The sequence below is a fragment of the Mastomys coucha genome, unplaced genomic scaffold (genome assembly GCF_008632895.1).
Source record: "Mastomys coucha isolate ucsf_1 unplaced genomic scaffold, UCSF_Mcou_1 pScaffold9, whole genome shotgun sequence".
NCBI lineage: Eukaryota > Metazoa > Chordata > Mammalia > Rodentia > Muridae > Mastomys > Mastomys coucha.
Genome location: NW_022196915.1, coordinates 40,644,452 through 40,659,397, shown reverse-complemented (window position 1 = coordinate 40,659,397; position 14,946 = coordinate 40,644,452). Strand labels below are relative to the sequence as shown.

Sequence of the window (14,946 nt, the reverse complement as noted above, 5' to 3'; positions counted from 1 at the left end):
CCTCCTTCCCAGAGGAAGGAGGACCTGTCCTGGTATAGATCATCCTTAGGGGAAGGCAAGAGGCCCGTGCAGTGTTCTAGAACATTCTACCCAGGATCAGAAGAACCAACAGCAAACTTTTGATAGCTCCTTCTGCAGGCTCAGGATTCTACAGAATGGTGACGTAAATTTTTTTTGTTTTTACTTACTTGGAATCACAGTCAAACTTGTTCCTTTCCCAAAATAGAAGTTCTGGTTACCCATGTTCCACTGTGACAGTAACCTCAACAAAAACCAGCAGAAGACAGAGCTAGAGTCTACACCTGGGCCCCCATGTGGGCAAGTGGGGAATGACAGCCTGGCTGTCACTTTCTCTGTAAGGACACTTGGCAAGAGTATTAGGGAGAAAGTTGCAGGGCTTAAAGCACCTGTGACCCTGTGCTGTCGGAGGTGGCTCCCTTTTGGGAGGGATTAGAAGGACAGCTCATGTACCTTTGCTGTGGCTTACTGCCTAATTTAAGTGTAGGCCATTTGTTTTGTGCTTGGGTGTCTAAATTCACTTTTTATTTTCAAGGCTTCCTTTCTCTCCTGTTGATCATAGGATTCTGAAACACATTTTAAACCTAGGGTTCCTTATGAACTCTCTTGACTCTGGGGAGGATTTTATTTCTTTATTAAACTTCTAGAACAATTCATTCTCCCTAGGTTAATCCAGACTGAAGCTAGGACCACGTTGCCGTCCCCCACCCTGCCTCATTTCTCAGACACCCCAACCCTTCCACATCTGTCATTCTCTCCACCTCGCTCAGCTCCCATTTATGGTGAGAAGGTGGTAGCAGCCTGCAGGTAAGGCCTTTTTATTTCCACTTTCAAGACCCATACTCTCCATGGCACCATTTAAGGACTAAACCTATATTTGCTATTTGTTGACCTCTTTTTCTGGTCAAAGCTAATAGACCTCAATTTCTTCAGCTTGATGTCCTACCACTGAGCTCCATGCTCACGATTATGAATCCCACCCTACTCCATAGCAGTGGTTCTCAACCTGTGGGGCTGGACCCCTTTGGGGATCGAAAGACCCTTTCACATATCAGACATCCTACATATCAGATTTATATTATGATTCACAGCAGTAGCAACAGTACAGTTACAAAGTAGCAACGAAAATAATATTGTGGTTGGGGGGGAATCACCACAACGTGAAGATCTGTATCAAAGGGTCCTAGTATCAGCAAGGTTGAGAACCCCTGCCCCACAGGCAGCATGAAAACTTACTTGGAATGACTAATAAGGATGTCCCCTGCCCAAACGCCAACTTGCTGAAGGAGGAGGACATTACACAGCAAATCAACCCTTTACAATAAACCTGGCACACAACTTACAAAGCAAAGATCCCAGGTTTCTGTGATGCACCTTCAAAAGGCATCTCAGGTCCTGTTCAGCCTACGAGATCTGAGTAGGGGAAACATTTTGAACAGACTCTGTCGGGACTAACAGGACACCTGCTGGGTGCATGCAGTTCTCCTTGGCATCATTAGAACCTCTGGCATACTGCTGGTTTTAAAAGGCGCCATGGAGCTCCCTGGTCTCCTCCATCTTCATGCTCCCCCACACCCTTACAGCATTTCCATCCGTATCTCATTTCCATCTCCAAGCTAGCCTGGTGACACCAGGTCCTCAGGCTTCATTGATCTACCTTCTCGCAGACAGCATAGCTTCATCAGCGCATTGTGATTGAAGGGCTAGAAATGCCAGGCTCTCCAGAGCCGAGATCTGGACTCCCCAGCACCTTCCCTCTGGTCAATATGTTGTTCTCATTTGTCTGGCTAATGAAGAGCTGACCTTTCTAAGTGGATGCGTTTTGCTGAAATGACAACTGCCAGAGAGCTAACAACAAAGGCCACACTCTGGAGACACCCTTGGCCTTTCAGACCCCTCTGGCATATTTCAGTCAGTTGGATCCTGAGCTAAAATGTCAAATTCTCAGTGTTGGCCCTCATACTCCTGGGCTTGGGGAAACTTAACAATTACAACATTATCACCACCACCACCACCACCACCACCAGCAGCAGCAGCAGCAGCAGCAGCAGCAGCAGCAGCAGCAGCAGCAACAACAACAGCAACATGAGCAATATCGGTACAACCTGGACTCTGCTCAGTAGAACCGGACTTTGCTAGAGGACACCTTTCACATTTGAGACATTTATAACAGCCCCACATTGAACCTCAGAGCAGTATTGGTAATATCCTTGCTCCACACCCACCTGGTGTGATTCTATGCTGCTAAAGTCAGATAAAAGCATGATGTTAGGCATGTCACCCACATACCTAAGACTCTGTACTATGCTCTCTGACTGTAGAAGAGTAGTTGGCTCAACAAAGGGCTGGCCACATGTCTCTTTGTGAGAAGACATTGTCCTTGGTGGAGATCTTAGGATAGCAACTATAGGATACCCACCGTCATTCCTCTCAAGCTTCACCAAAAAGCCTGTTTCTGCTTTTTAACTGTTTCCTCTCCTGCTTGCCACTCATTGAATTTATTATTTCTAAACACCCATGCTCTCTAAGCTCCAGGCAGTCTTTAATTCATATATATTTGGCTCCCTTAGAATTCCTACAAGGAAGATCTAAAAGTCCTGAAGTGGGAGAGTGAATGAAGATATGTCGGGGACATTGAGTGGGGCCCCTTTAGCTTGTGTCTTTCTCCATATATGGGCTTCGCCACACTGTCTCATATCTCTCTGCAGTGGGGGGTTTTACAACAGCCGACAGAAGGAATTTTATGCATCTTAAAAAATAGTCACATCTCCCTCTCTTCCCAGCAGGATACAGCTGCAAACACACCAGAGCCAAGCCTTCCTATCTGTTCTAATTATCGGCAAGGATACGAGTTACCAAGAGAAGAAAGGTCTTAAGCCATGGATTGGACATTCTGGAATTAATTGTAATCCTTTGCCTGTGGTTTCAGTGATGGAGAATGGACATAGTGGCCACTCCTTTCTGTCCATCCTTTCTCTCTTTCTTTTTGTAGTTTTGCATTTATAGATGAAGTTGGATGCATACAGGGAACATGAGGGGATTTGAAATGACACCATATAGTCCCACCCAGATTTCTGTTTTTCCTTCTCCGCTTCATTAAAAACCCTTCTGAACCAAGTATGTATGACACATCTACTCACACCCTGTTCTGATTATCTTTCTCCATGTGGAGGGTACCAGTGGAGATGGGCTTTGCTGTGTCAAACACAGTCTAAGATTGCTATAAGGGAGACCTTTCTGATAGGGATGCTGTGAAAATATGAGTTTCTCAGGAGTCATTTGGCAAGGGTCTTTCGTCTCCCTGAAAGTCAGAGCCTCACTTTCAGAGAAGGCTCCGAGAGCAGTAAAGATTCTAGCTTTTTCAAGATCAGCTTTATTCTGACAAAGGGAGGAGAGCTAAGGAGACTGCAGATGATAGAGGACCTTGAACAACATTAGTTTACATAAGCAAAGTGCGGCTCCTAAACAACATGCAGTCCTCTTAAACCCAGTGCCAGCGATTCCACCTCAGAATTTCCATCATGCCACCATGTTCATTCTCACTTACTTGGATGGACCCTAAGCTTGGTCCCTGGTCCAAACGTCAGCTTTCCAGTGCTAGCTCCTGTGTTAACACTGTAACAGGGGCCTTTACAAAAACACTAGGTGGAACCCCGAGGACCACAGATGCCTTTACAAACACACTGGGAGGAACCCTGAGCCTCACAGACACCTTTATCTTTTAGTTTTAGGGACAGTAAACTCATCAAGAAAGGCCTGGGCCTAAGAAGCTGAGTGCAGTTCTCTGAAGGTCAGGAGACCATTTCTACATTTGGCTCAGAGACACTGACGGGCTGCACCCCAGGCCTGCCCCCACCTCTGTGTCCTCTGGTTTCATAATGAGCCTTACTGGTTTCTCGTGTTCAGTGTCTCTCTTCTAAAGGTCTCATTTCCATTTTACAACATCATTTTCAGGACAATTTCTCTATTCGGTTTTCAAGGCATGTCCCTTCCCTCCCCTCAAGGTGTCACACATTTCTGATGACAATGAATTGATTACGAGGAGACGGAAGGAGAGTGTTCTACCGTTTGGAGGCTGACTAGAATTAGAAGAGGTTTAGACTCCTCAGCTCCCTTCTCCCAGCACAGGAGAGGGAATGATAGGTACATTGAGCTGAGCTGCCACGCACAGTAGCTTTCCGTCCCTCTTGAACTGACGTAAGCAACAGTCCATGGGAAAGCTCACCTATTTCTGCTAATCTGTGTTCTGTAGACACAAAGAGACAGAACTTCATCATGGGTTTCTTAGGTCCCAGCCTTGCCTTAAAGTCACTACAAAGAAAAAGTCCACTGCACGGAGGAGCCTTGCATGCAGTCACTGTCGAGGGTGCCTGGAGGATGTCCGCCCTTCACGGAGGATGCCTGCCCTTCACGGAGGATGCCTGCCCTTCACCGCTGTTTTCTTTGCATTACTAGACTGGTTTACCAACGTTTTAAAGTGTGGAGGCTGTTATAACCCTCAGGCGCCAAAGAAGCCAACGAAGAACTGAGAGGGCGTCTTAGCTTTTCCATCCTGGAAAACTCATCACAGAATTCTGCCCCAATGTATTTCTTATAAGATGGCAAAAGTTAATACCTACTGTCTGGTCCCCAGCCTTGTGTGCCCACTGAGGCGTCCTGCTTTGATAAGCACTGGAATGCTTGGGGTTTGACAGCACCATGTTTGTTCCTTATTTCTATAGCCGTGGATGGGTTGATTCTGCCCCTGCCGAGCAGTGCATCAACCATGCTGTATGTTACTGTCTCCTCACGGCTGAGTACGTCTTACCCTGAATCATTCACTAGGGTCCCTTTCCTGGAGCCGATCTTTTTTAAGAGCTTTGCCTGGGCCTGTTTCATAACAACCTCGCTCCAGTGTGGCTCTTCCCTCGATCACAGAAGACAGGGCTGAATAAATGAAACCAGGAATCTGGCTTTTATGCAGCATCCAGGGCACTCAGCTTATATCAGAAAGGAGAGTCGTGCCCTTCAAAGTTTTCCTACTTTTACTTTCGCTGGATTTTAGAAGAGGTCAGTCTTGAAGTATATTCTCAAGACCCACCAGCAACATAGATTTTTAAAAAAGGGTCAATAGCAACAACAGTGACTTTTCTATAAAAATTTAACTGTTTCAGCACGCACTAATCCTAACCAGGGAGGGGCAGGATCGGAGGTGAAGCCAAGACTGCTCTGCTCTCACAGCTGAGAGGAAAGACAGAGCTCTCCAGGTAAATGCAGTCTCTAACTGAATCATTAATTGTTTTTTTTACCAAGAAGACAAAAGGGGGTAAGTGCTCGACCCCAGTGATCCAAACAGTCTCTGCTGCAGAGACCTCAAGTACTCCAGGAGGGACGGAGAATAGTTCATTTAAGAGAAAGATTAAGAAGGTAAAAAAAAGAAAATCAGACTGTAGAATTCCCCATCCCTAGTTAATGAAATTACAGGGTCCCTCCTCATTTGGGGGAAGGTTTAGTATCTACATTATTTTTGATTCACTAAATTTGCATAGTCACAGCATGCCAATTTCCTCTCAGTCTTCCTGGAAAATCCTTTCTGGCCTGAGCTGCATTGCATCCCTCTGGATCCTGTATTCAATTTGCCTCCCTGTACCAAAGATTTCATTTAAGATGAATGATTGGGATAGCGTCGACTAGAGGCAATTTAGTCTTTGTACAGTGGCGTTGGGGACTACCTCTCTGTAATAAATCTGCTCAGATTTAGAAGGTAAGCTGGGATGCTTTGGAGGGGCAATGATTGGAATGAGAAGTCTCCGAATGTCCCACTCTGCTACTCCCGTAATACTTACTTGGAGTCACAGTTAAGAGAGTCCCTTTCCCAAATATCAGTTTGTAGTCGCCGCCTCCACTGCTCCCACAGCCTGGGGATGCTTTACAAAAACAGGACCCAGGGCTGCTCCTGCAGTAGGGCCATGGCTGCTCTCATCCTGGCACCAAGCTACAAGTTTGCAGGGTTTTTTGAGGATAAAACTGGGAGGAGCACAGAGGCAAGACCTGGACTTCTAGAGACCAATGGAGGGCAGTGATAAACAAACTCGAAATATCTATATCTGAATCTATATCTTTAGTTTTAAATACATTTTTCTTATTGTCCTTTTTATGACTAAGCTGCCTTCCTCATTTTGGTACGCCATTTCTCTCTCTCCCTTCCTAATTGTTTTCTTTTGCTTGGTGCTCATGCAGTTTATAGTTCATTGTACTTTTGGGACCACACTTCTCTGCTGCTTATTGAAATTGCATATAATCAACTCCCTGTTTTCTGGTCCCATGGAAACAGATTTCAGAAGAGAAAGAGGATCAGGGATGCACATATGATATAATGTTGGGAGCTTTTCTCCATCCTTTCTCGTCTGCTTCTCTGGAGGAGTAGGCAAACCACGTAGGTAGCACAGTTTGGAGGACACAGATGGCTAGACCCATGGCTGTGGAGATCTACAAGCAGCTTCAGCCTCCACGTTTACTTGGTCAGCCTGTTCCTTGCCCAAACACCAGCTTCTAGAAGCCACTCCAGGAGCGGTGCCCCGTCAGACACCACTTGTATACAAACTGCACAGCCAAGCCTCTTTCCCCTCGGTTGAGAGAGCCCAGCCAGGTTCCTGGCAGTCAGGTCTGCTGAGGGGAATGGCAAGAGCCTCACAAACCAGAGAGGAGTGTGGCTGCACCTCCTTGGCTGTGCTCATTTGTCCTTTACAATGTCTCCTTTACCAGTTGCAGACGTGTACCAGAAATTCTGGTTTCTTTGTCAGACATTTAATGTCTTTATTTCTTTCTTTGCGTAGATTTTTAACTTTTTTCCTTTTACCCTTCATCCAGCCTTTACAGCGCTCTCCCTAAAACAGCTGGATTAAAGAAATCTTTACACTTAAAAGTCTCCACTGTGAAGTTAAGCTGGCTTCTTATTTAAAGTTTTTGGACCAACTCTTGGGTCTCCACTTCAGGGACCCAGTACACGGCTCTAAGACAGGAAAGGTTAAAAGGTTCACGGAGAAGCCAGGAAGAAGCCCATTGCCAGAAATCCTCTAGCCCCTCTGTGCTTAGGTGGATTTTATTTCTCAACATCCTTCCTCCTCCTCCTCCTCCCCCAAAACCCATAGCCAGGCCGTCGTTAGGACTGCTGCTAACAGGAGCTATCCTCAAAACCAATCCCAGAGGACTCTTCCCACATGCCCTCTAGTCTTGAAACAAGCCGGGCATCCTTCTCCGCTCAGTTTCTAGCTGTGCAACATGAGGGGATTAGGAGACAATCACGTTGTCTGTCTCTCTCCCCGACTCCTCCTGCCACTCTTTGATAGCTTCAGACTATTTATAGAAACACCCTTTTAGGTTAGAAAAATATACTAAGTTTCTAATCGCTTCGTCATTTTCCTTGCTGTCTATTTACTGCGGTCATATATTTACAATCTAAATTTCCATTTCATTTCCATCTTGGGAGCTCCCTAATGCACTTTTCTATTACTTCCAGAACGCTGTGCAGAATGACAAACTACCGAAACAAAACAAATCACAAGGACTTTTTGGGGCTAGAGATAGACATTTCTGCTCAAGACAGGTCTGGAATGAACATCATTATGACTGTTCCAGGTAGTCCAGACAACTGGACAATGAGACTTATGGGACTGATAGGCTATGTCTAAGGAGCTATCTGCTGAGAATCATTCCTTGGGATTAATTTGGATTTCCTCTTTAATCTACTTCTCAAATGTCAGTTTCCTATCGTTTTTTTGAACCCCTCTGGCGGGGAAAGATTAAGGTAGATCTCAGGAATGGTTTTTGAACCTCAACGGATATTTCATCTTCACACACATCACAAATAAAGGGACCTTGCAAGAGAAAGGAGACTGTAATGCTGTTGAGAAAGATTTTAAAAAACAGTTCCTTGAGAAGCATGAGAATTATAAATAAAATAGGTTTATATATATATATGTAATATGAGCTTCTTAACACTGTCAATACCAAAGGGTCTTACAGAGCTTTACCTAACTAGCTCTGTTCTAAGAGTTTTCATTATAGAGTCCAGATAGTTCATTTCCTAATTATGCTCACCTGGACACCTTGGTTAGTCAAGGATGTAAGAGGGAGGTGGTCATTCAGTGACCAGCATGCACTTTGCTGTCTCCTCTTGCTCACGCTCCGACCACCATCATCTTGGGTCCAGCCCGTATTCTCACTCTCCCTCCATCTAGATGCATTTTGCCCTTGAATACTAAAGCTTCAATTCAGCAGCCATTAGTCAGACACAATCCCATTAACAGAAGCAGACTTAATGTTTCCAAGTGCCTGAAAATGTTGACAAGAGTCTTAAAGGCTCTCTTGTTGGGGGCTGCCCACAGTGCCATTGAGACCAGATAGAAACACAGTGAAAGATGTTAATAAGTGGGCAACTCAGTTGTTCCTCATTGAAATTTTAAAGGTGATGGCTTATGGTTAAAAACAAGTAACTGTCATCAAAACGTACCTGGTATAACACTCAGAATGGTTCCTTTCCCAAATGTCAGCTTATTATTGGCTCCAGAAGTCACACAATGACACATGACTCTACAAAAACTCAGTTGTCCAAACTTCCCCTGAAGTTTCACAGTTTACCTGGTCTAGAAACCTCCTTGATGAAGCCAGCATTATATAATGAGGCGCAGTGGTGGGATCTGTGGACTACCTGAGGCCTCGCTTTTCCTTGAGGTTATGATCACTTTTCTGGGAACATGTTACATCCATCCCGTACTGCTGCCTGCCTTGTAACACACATGGCCAGACTCCTCTTTGCTCTCTACCATTTTATAAGAAAGAAAAACAGAAGCCCACAGAGCCTGTTGATTTTCCTTTGGTTTCATGGAAAATCCCACCAACTGTAAAATATCTCTATCTCTATCTATCTATCTATCTATCTATCTATCTATCTATCTATCTATCTATCTATCATGTGTATAGTGGCCTGACTCCTAGTACAATGGTCCCATGTTATTCTCTTCATGCCTCACAGATAAATAGCATGTGGGGCCAAAGGTAGTGGTGCCCTGTATGTTGCAGGAATAACCCAGCCATTGTTTGGATTGGAATCAGTTAATGAGACCGCTGTTGTGTGGACTTGGGTTGTAAGACAGAGTAGAAAATGTGCACATCAGGGTTCCAGGGTGAAACTTGGAATATTAGTAGTTAAGGCTTAAATAAAATAAATAAATAAATAAAAAGTAAAAAAGGAAACTAGGAAACACAACTTACATAAGCTGACTGTCAGTTTTGTCCCCTCCCCAAAGATGAGCCTCTGAGATCCTCCTTGATGCACACACCCACACACTGCCTTACAAATACTATCTAGAGTCTTCTGCTAACTGCTCGGAGCCAGAGCCCCGGCAAGTCTCCCAGAGAAAGGACAAAGGTCAAATCAAGGCGCTGTGTAATTGTGCAATTATATGGCTATTCCTGAATGGAACAATGGAAAAATATTGGATTGTTCTTTTACCTAAGAGTCTATCAGACAGCTGCTTTATTAATTAGGCAAGTAAACAAGCCACTTGGTTGGTGGTTACAGTAAATCTGAAGTTGCTCAAGGCTCTGGGGTCAGAGACTTGAGTTTAACACCATGGGCAAATACTTTAACCTCAGTTTCCCCATCTGTAAAATGGGAGGATGGCAGCAGCTTGTCAATGTTTCTGTAGGGATTAGAAGTTTATGACTGGGTGGCAGTGGTCTGTCTCTCAGTCCTGGGTTGTCCATGAGACACACTTCTGTAGCACTTGTTTTTATAACTACAGAGAGCAAAGCACCAGTGGCTTTCCCTAGATACAACCTTTTCACTAGTAGGCAATTATTTCAAGTATCTGAATGTAATAAACCAAGTCCTTCCTTCTTTCCTTCCTTCTTTTATAAAATGATTTATTTATTGTTTATTTATATGAGTACACTGAAGATGTCTTCAGACACACACTAGAAGAGTGCTTCAGACACCATTACAGATGGTTGTGAACCAACATGTAGTTGCTGGGAATTGAACTCAGGATCTCTGGAAGGGCAGACAGTGCTCTTAACCGCTGAGTCATCTCTCCAGCCCATTCTTCCTTTTTTTTTTTTTTTAATTTAATTTTATTCTTTTAGGGTTCATTTTTTTCTTTCTGTGACTGGGTCTCCCTGTATAGCTCTGGCTAGCCTGGAGCTAACAATTTAGACCAGCTAGTCTTGAACTTGCAGTGTGGTAACTGCAAGTATAGAAAGCACATAACAAGTGATCAACAAATCCCTATTAGTATTTTCCTCCAAGTCAGATGCATTGCACATTCTCTTCTTTAAAAATGAAGACCTAAAAGCTTGGAAATCCATGTAGGACTGTAGAATTATAAACTCATCTCTTTACTTGAAAAGCAGAATTGCATTAAAAGCACAGAAGAGCTGCAGGCCACTTTATGGGGTAGGAGGGTGGTTTAAGTGATTCTGTAGGAATTTGGACAGAGCTTTATCCACTTGCAGGTGGATCAGATACTCTTTTTTTAGCCCGTCTGGACTTGAATTTTGGCAGACATAGGGACAAGAAGCCACATGCCTATCAGTTGGTGCAAAAGAAAAAGAAAACCAGAAACCTCAAATCACATTTGGAAAGATGGTTAGATAGTCTCACACTTACCTAGCTCACTTACTGTGAGCTTCGTTCCCTTCCCAAATGACATCTTAGACCCTGTGCCTTGCTGGGCACTGTGCTGAAGGGCTTTGCAAAAACCCGTGGCATCAACAGCTTTGTAAGACCTCCCAAGGACTAGAAGTTTCCTCCACTGCGAGTTTCAGAATAGGAATAAGTGATATCATTTTTTAAAAGGTATCCTGGGGTACCAGGACCAAGACCCTGTCCAGAGACGCGATCTTTACTTGTAGATGCTGGAAGGCTTTGCAAGCCAATTCTATATACACCATCCATGGTCCAAAGCCATCGCATCACACAATCTCACCTAATGTTGCTCTGGGAAAGAAGTCAGCTGTGTAGAGTCAATGGCAGTGTTTGATAGTTCTGGTCAGTATCTGAGGCAAGGCTAGTGTTGCACATGGGCTTCTTTCTGCCTTTCCTGCTCCTGCAGGCAGCTGCTCCTTTCTTCTGTTAGCAGGTTCAGTTGCTGCCCTGGGCCAGTTATTCTCCCTGTTTCTCTACCTTCTCCCATTCCCAACCAGCACACAGTGGTCTAATCTCTTTTTGGAACTGGACATTTTATTTTGGCTAACACTTGCTTACATGTATACAAGTAGCAGCCATGCGGAGGCTTGCGTGGTTTCCCTTCTATTGGCTCTGGGCAGGTCAGAGTTATGAGGCATCTTGGCTTTGCCCTGGAACATGGTATGGGTCTCAGCTGTGTGACTTTGAGCAACTAACTTCACTGCGTCCCTGAGTTTCACTGCCCTTATTTGCAAAATTAAAGCATTAGGAGATCATTAAGGACTTTCTAAGCTGTTGAGTTTTTCGTTTGCGTTCTTGGATTTAATTTATTCAAAAAAAATGCTGTGCCTTTTTTACCCCCTGGCTCATCTAATTCTCCTCATCTCCTAAACAAAATCAAACAAAAAGTTAAAAAAAAAAAAAAAAAGGAAAAGTAGGTCTCTGCTTAGCATACTGGGGAATGGTGTTTCCAACCCTACCATCTGCCTGCGTGTTTGATCTTCTTAGAAGTCTGAAGTCAGAATTTTGGAACCAAATCTTTAGGGAGCAGTATAGTTTCTAAAAGGAATCCAGATAATTCAAACCCAGCAAATAAACCGACACCTTTGGTTTAAACCCAGTTCTTCCTGAGCTTCATGCCCTCCAGTTGCAAGCATTGTTTTATCTCTTCTTTTTAGTAGGACCCGCTGTCTGTCCTTGAATCCCAGACTGACCTCCCAGCTTCCTCCCATTGGATAGGGCAATTCACTGTGCCATGTGCTCCAGGGCTCCAGGCCCCAGGTGATGTATTGAGGTCTGCTGAGGCTCCCTGAAGAGCTACTAAGCTCCTTTCTAAAGTAGAGCTTCTTAGTGCTTCTTACAGAGTGCTGGGTCCTGATCCTGAGAGTGGGGCAGGGAACCTTTCCTCTCCCACTCCAGGCCAGTCTCCAGTGAGATTAAGCAGGAGTGGGAGGCAGCATCTTGAATATGACATTTTGAGACTATCTCTCTTTACTAGTGCAGACTGAGAAGCAGGCCAGGAGAAGGACCGGTCAAGCACCCCAGGGTGCTTCAGATTTTATCTCTGGTTTCTTAAGGATTGGAGAGTTTATTTCTGGAAACCTTACTAGGCCATTTCTTGCCCATTGTGTTCTATAGAGGATAAGAAGGCAACTCTTGGTTCCTTACCACTGACCCAGATCGGAGAAGGAGAGCCTGGGGGGCCATAAAGTAGACGAGGCAGGTCAGGCTTTCCTTTCTCCTACACAAAGATGCAGAGTGCTTCCTTGGGTACCAGGCGCTCACCGTAAGAAAGGCCATTTCTCAGACACTTTCTCTCTGTGGACTTCAGCTTAGGAAAACATGCAATAGGGGAGATGACCCTGACTTCAAAGTCAGTAAACACTCGAGAGAGCCAGTCAGAAAGAACACTGTTAATTACCTGGTGTTGAATGTTACCCATGTGGTGCACAGGTTTTCTTTCTGAAGCCACAGCACTCAGGGCCACGGTTAACTCTGTCCTAGGCTCATGGCAAAGTCCACTACTGCTCGTCCACATCCATGGGACATTGACAAAACCTTTGCCTCTCTTGGGACATTGACAATGTCTTCTTAGAAACTGGTCTGGATGATCCATGGGAAAACTGTAGGTTGTTAATAAGTATTTGTTAACTTGAATTGTATTAAATATCCATATTTTGTTACTCTTCCTTAAGGAGCACTTCCATCTTTCTCCAACAGTTTTCAGGTAGAAAAAAAAAAGTAATTCTGTCAGACATTACTTCCTGCATTTCATGAGTCTTCCAGTCTTGGCTCAAAAAAAAAAAAAAAATTTCCAATTTCCTCTGAATTCTGTACCCACAGGAGTGAGCACGTTTACAAAAACCTGCCCTGTCAGCTTGGTTCAAAGGCAATGACTTTGCTCTTCCCTCACTAGAAAGAAATAGCCTGTGTTCCTCAGAGAGGCCCATCTTTCCTGGAAAGGGACTGCCTTCCTTTCCTCTTTTGGAGAAGTTGGGGGTGGGTGGGGTGTGGGGGGAAGAGTTCACTTTAGGATAAAGATGATAAATAAGATTTCAAAAATCTTATCACATCAGGTAGTGTTTTTCCTTCCGAATTGATGGCTTTGCCAAAGGCTGTTTTCAGCACTCCTTTCTCTCCAGATGCGATAATAACTGGGTTTTCAGTTGGCAGCTGGACGTGGACCTCCAGGCTCTGATGAGTTGCACACATTAAACCAAGACATTCTGTTACCCTCCAATAGAGAAACATGCCTTCCTTTCTCCTCTGCCTGGGCAGTGGGAGACTTCAGGCAACATGCACTTGGGGCAGGACCACTGTTCTATACAATGGGACTCTGGAGTGAGAGACCTGGAAGGGGTTGCCAAGTGCAAATGGCTAACTAGGAAAGGTAAAGGCAAATTTACTCAAGGTCATGTAGGTAGGTTTGAATTATAGCTAGGACTAGAACTCAGGACTTTTGGGTCCTAATACTGCTTTCTGATTCTCCCTGCATGTGCCATAAGAGAGCAGGACTTTTCCTGGGCAATCTCTCCTTGTAGAAGCTATTGGTTAGCCCAGGGAATGATTGTCCCTCTTAAATAGTGGATATGGCACCATGAAGAAGGACATGGCAAATGAGAGATAAAAATGCCTTCATTTATTTCCAGTGTCGTAGGCAATAGCAATTGATAGCAAGGGAAATGGCCTGTGGGATACTCAGGGAAGCCAAGGAAAAGACAGAGATGGAAAAATTTGCCCTTTACCAAAAGGATAATCCAACAGAGAGTTGGCTCTGATTAGTCTCTCTGCAGGACTTATTAGAGGGAAGGATACCTCATGCATAGAAGGTAAATACATAATAGTGTGGTCCTGCTTCCTCCTCTAACCCCAATAGTGTGAATAGGAGAGCTCTCTATCCCTCTGAGCTCTCTCCCTCTGTGTAGATGGGACCCAAGAATGCTTCTTACCAGTGTGCTCCAGGGAGCCACTACCAATTGTCAGCTCTTTGTAACTGAGATGCAACCTGTTGGGTCTTGCTGATCAGAAGAGCAACTGTGGAATAGATCCCACAGATGGCTGAGAATTCTGACCTGCAGGAGTCAGTCATAGTCCTACCGTAAAAGGTATCACTGATTTGGTTGGACCAGAGCTGTTCCTCCCACAGGTTGCTCCAGAGGTGGCATCAGTGACATAGTAGAATATCCCATAGCCCTCAGAATGTTTTTTTTTTTCCTGAGCTTTATAGAGGGTAGCAGTAGGGAAACATTGTGGTAAGAGTTCTTCATCCTTATTCTTGTCCAAATTCACAATATCTTTCTTCAAAGCAGGAGCCTTTACATCAGGTCTGCCTGGAGATGTGCTAGTCCTTGGTGTACTTCTTGCTATCCATCAGGCCAGGTTGTCCACAGGCATCTTGGAATGGAAGGCGCCACAGGAAGACAGTGGTGTCAAAGCTCTTTTCTGGACACTTGGCCCACAGCCACACATTACAGATGCTTCTGAGATTTCCCTTTTAGCCACATATTTGAGTATTCCACAAGATAGCTAGTGTCCTGTATCCATCCCTCTTCTTGACTTGTGGCATTAAGTATTTTGTAGGCAAAACATCCACTTCTCTGGGTCTCTTAGAGTACTATCTCTTATCCTTGAAGCTGGTCCTCGTTTAGTGACTGGTGAAGAATGGGTCTATAGGACCAAAAGAGAAGCAGGTGTCAGTCTCGAGGATAACAGGGGAATGGAGACAGAGAGCAGTTTTGAGATCAGCTGTGAGTTTTTCTTCT

General features: G+C 44.5%; 1 gene segment (V, D, J or C); it reads right to left on the bottom strand.

Annotated features, from left to right (window-relative positions):
• LOC116084800 overlaps positions 1–14,946 on the bottom strand; it is a 556,508-nt gene that overhangs the window by 56,330 nt on the left and 485,232 nt on the right. The window contains 1 exon segment of the C gene segment in view: positions 3,566–3,622. Within this exon segment, the coding sequence occupies positions 3,566–3,622 (57 nt within the window).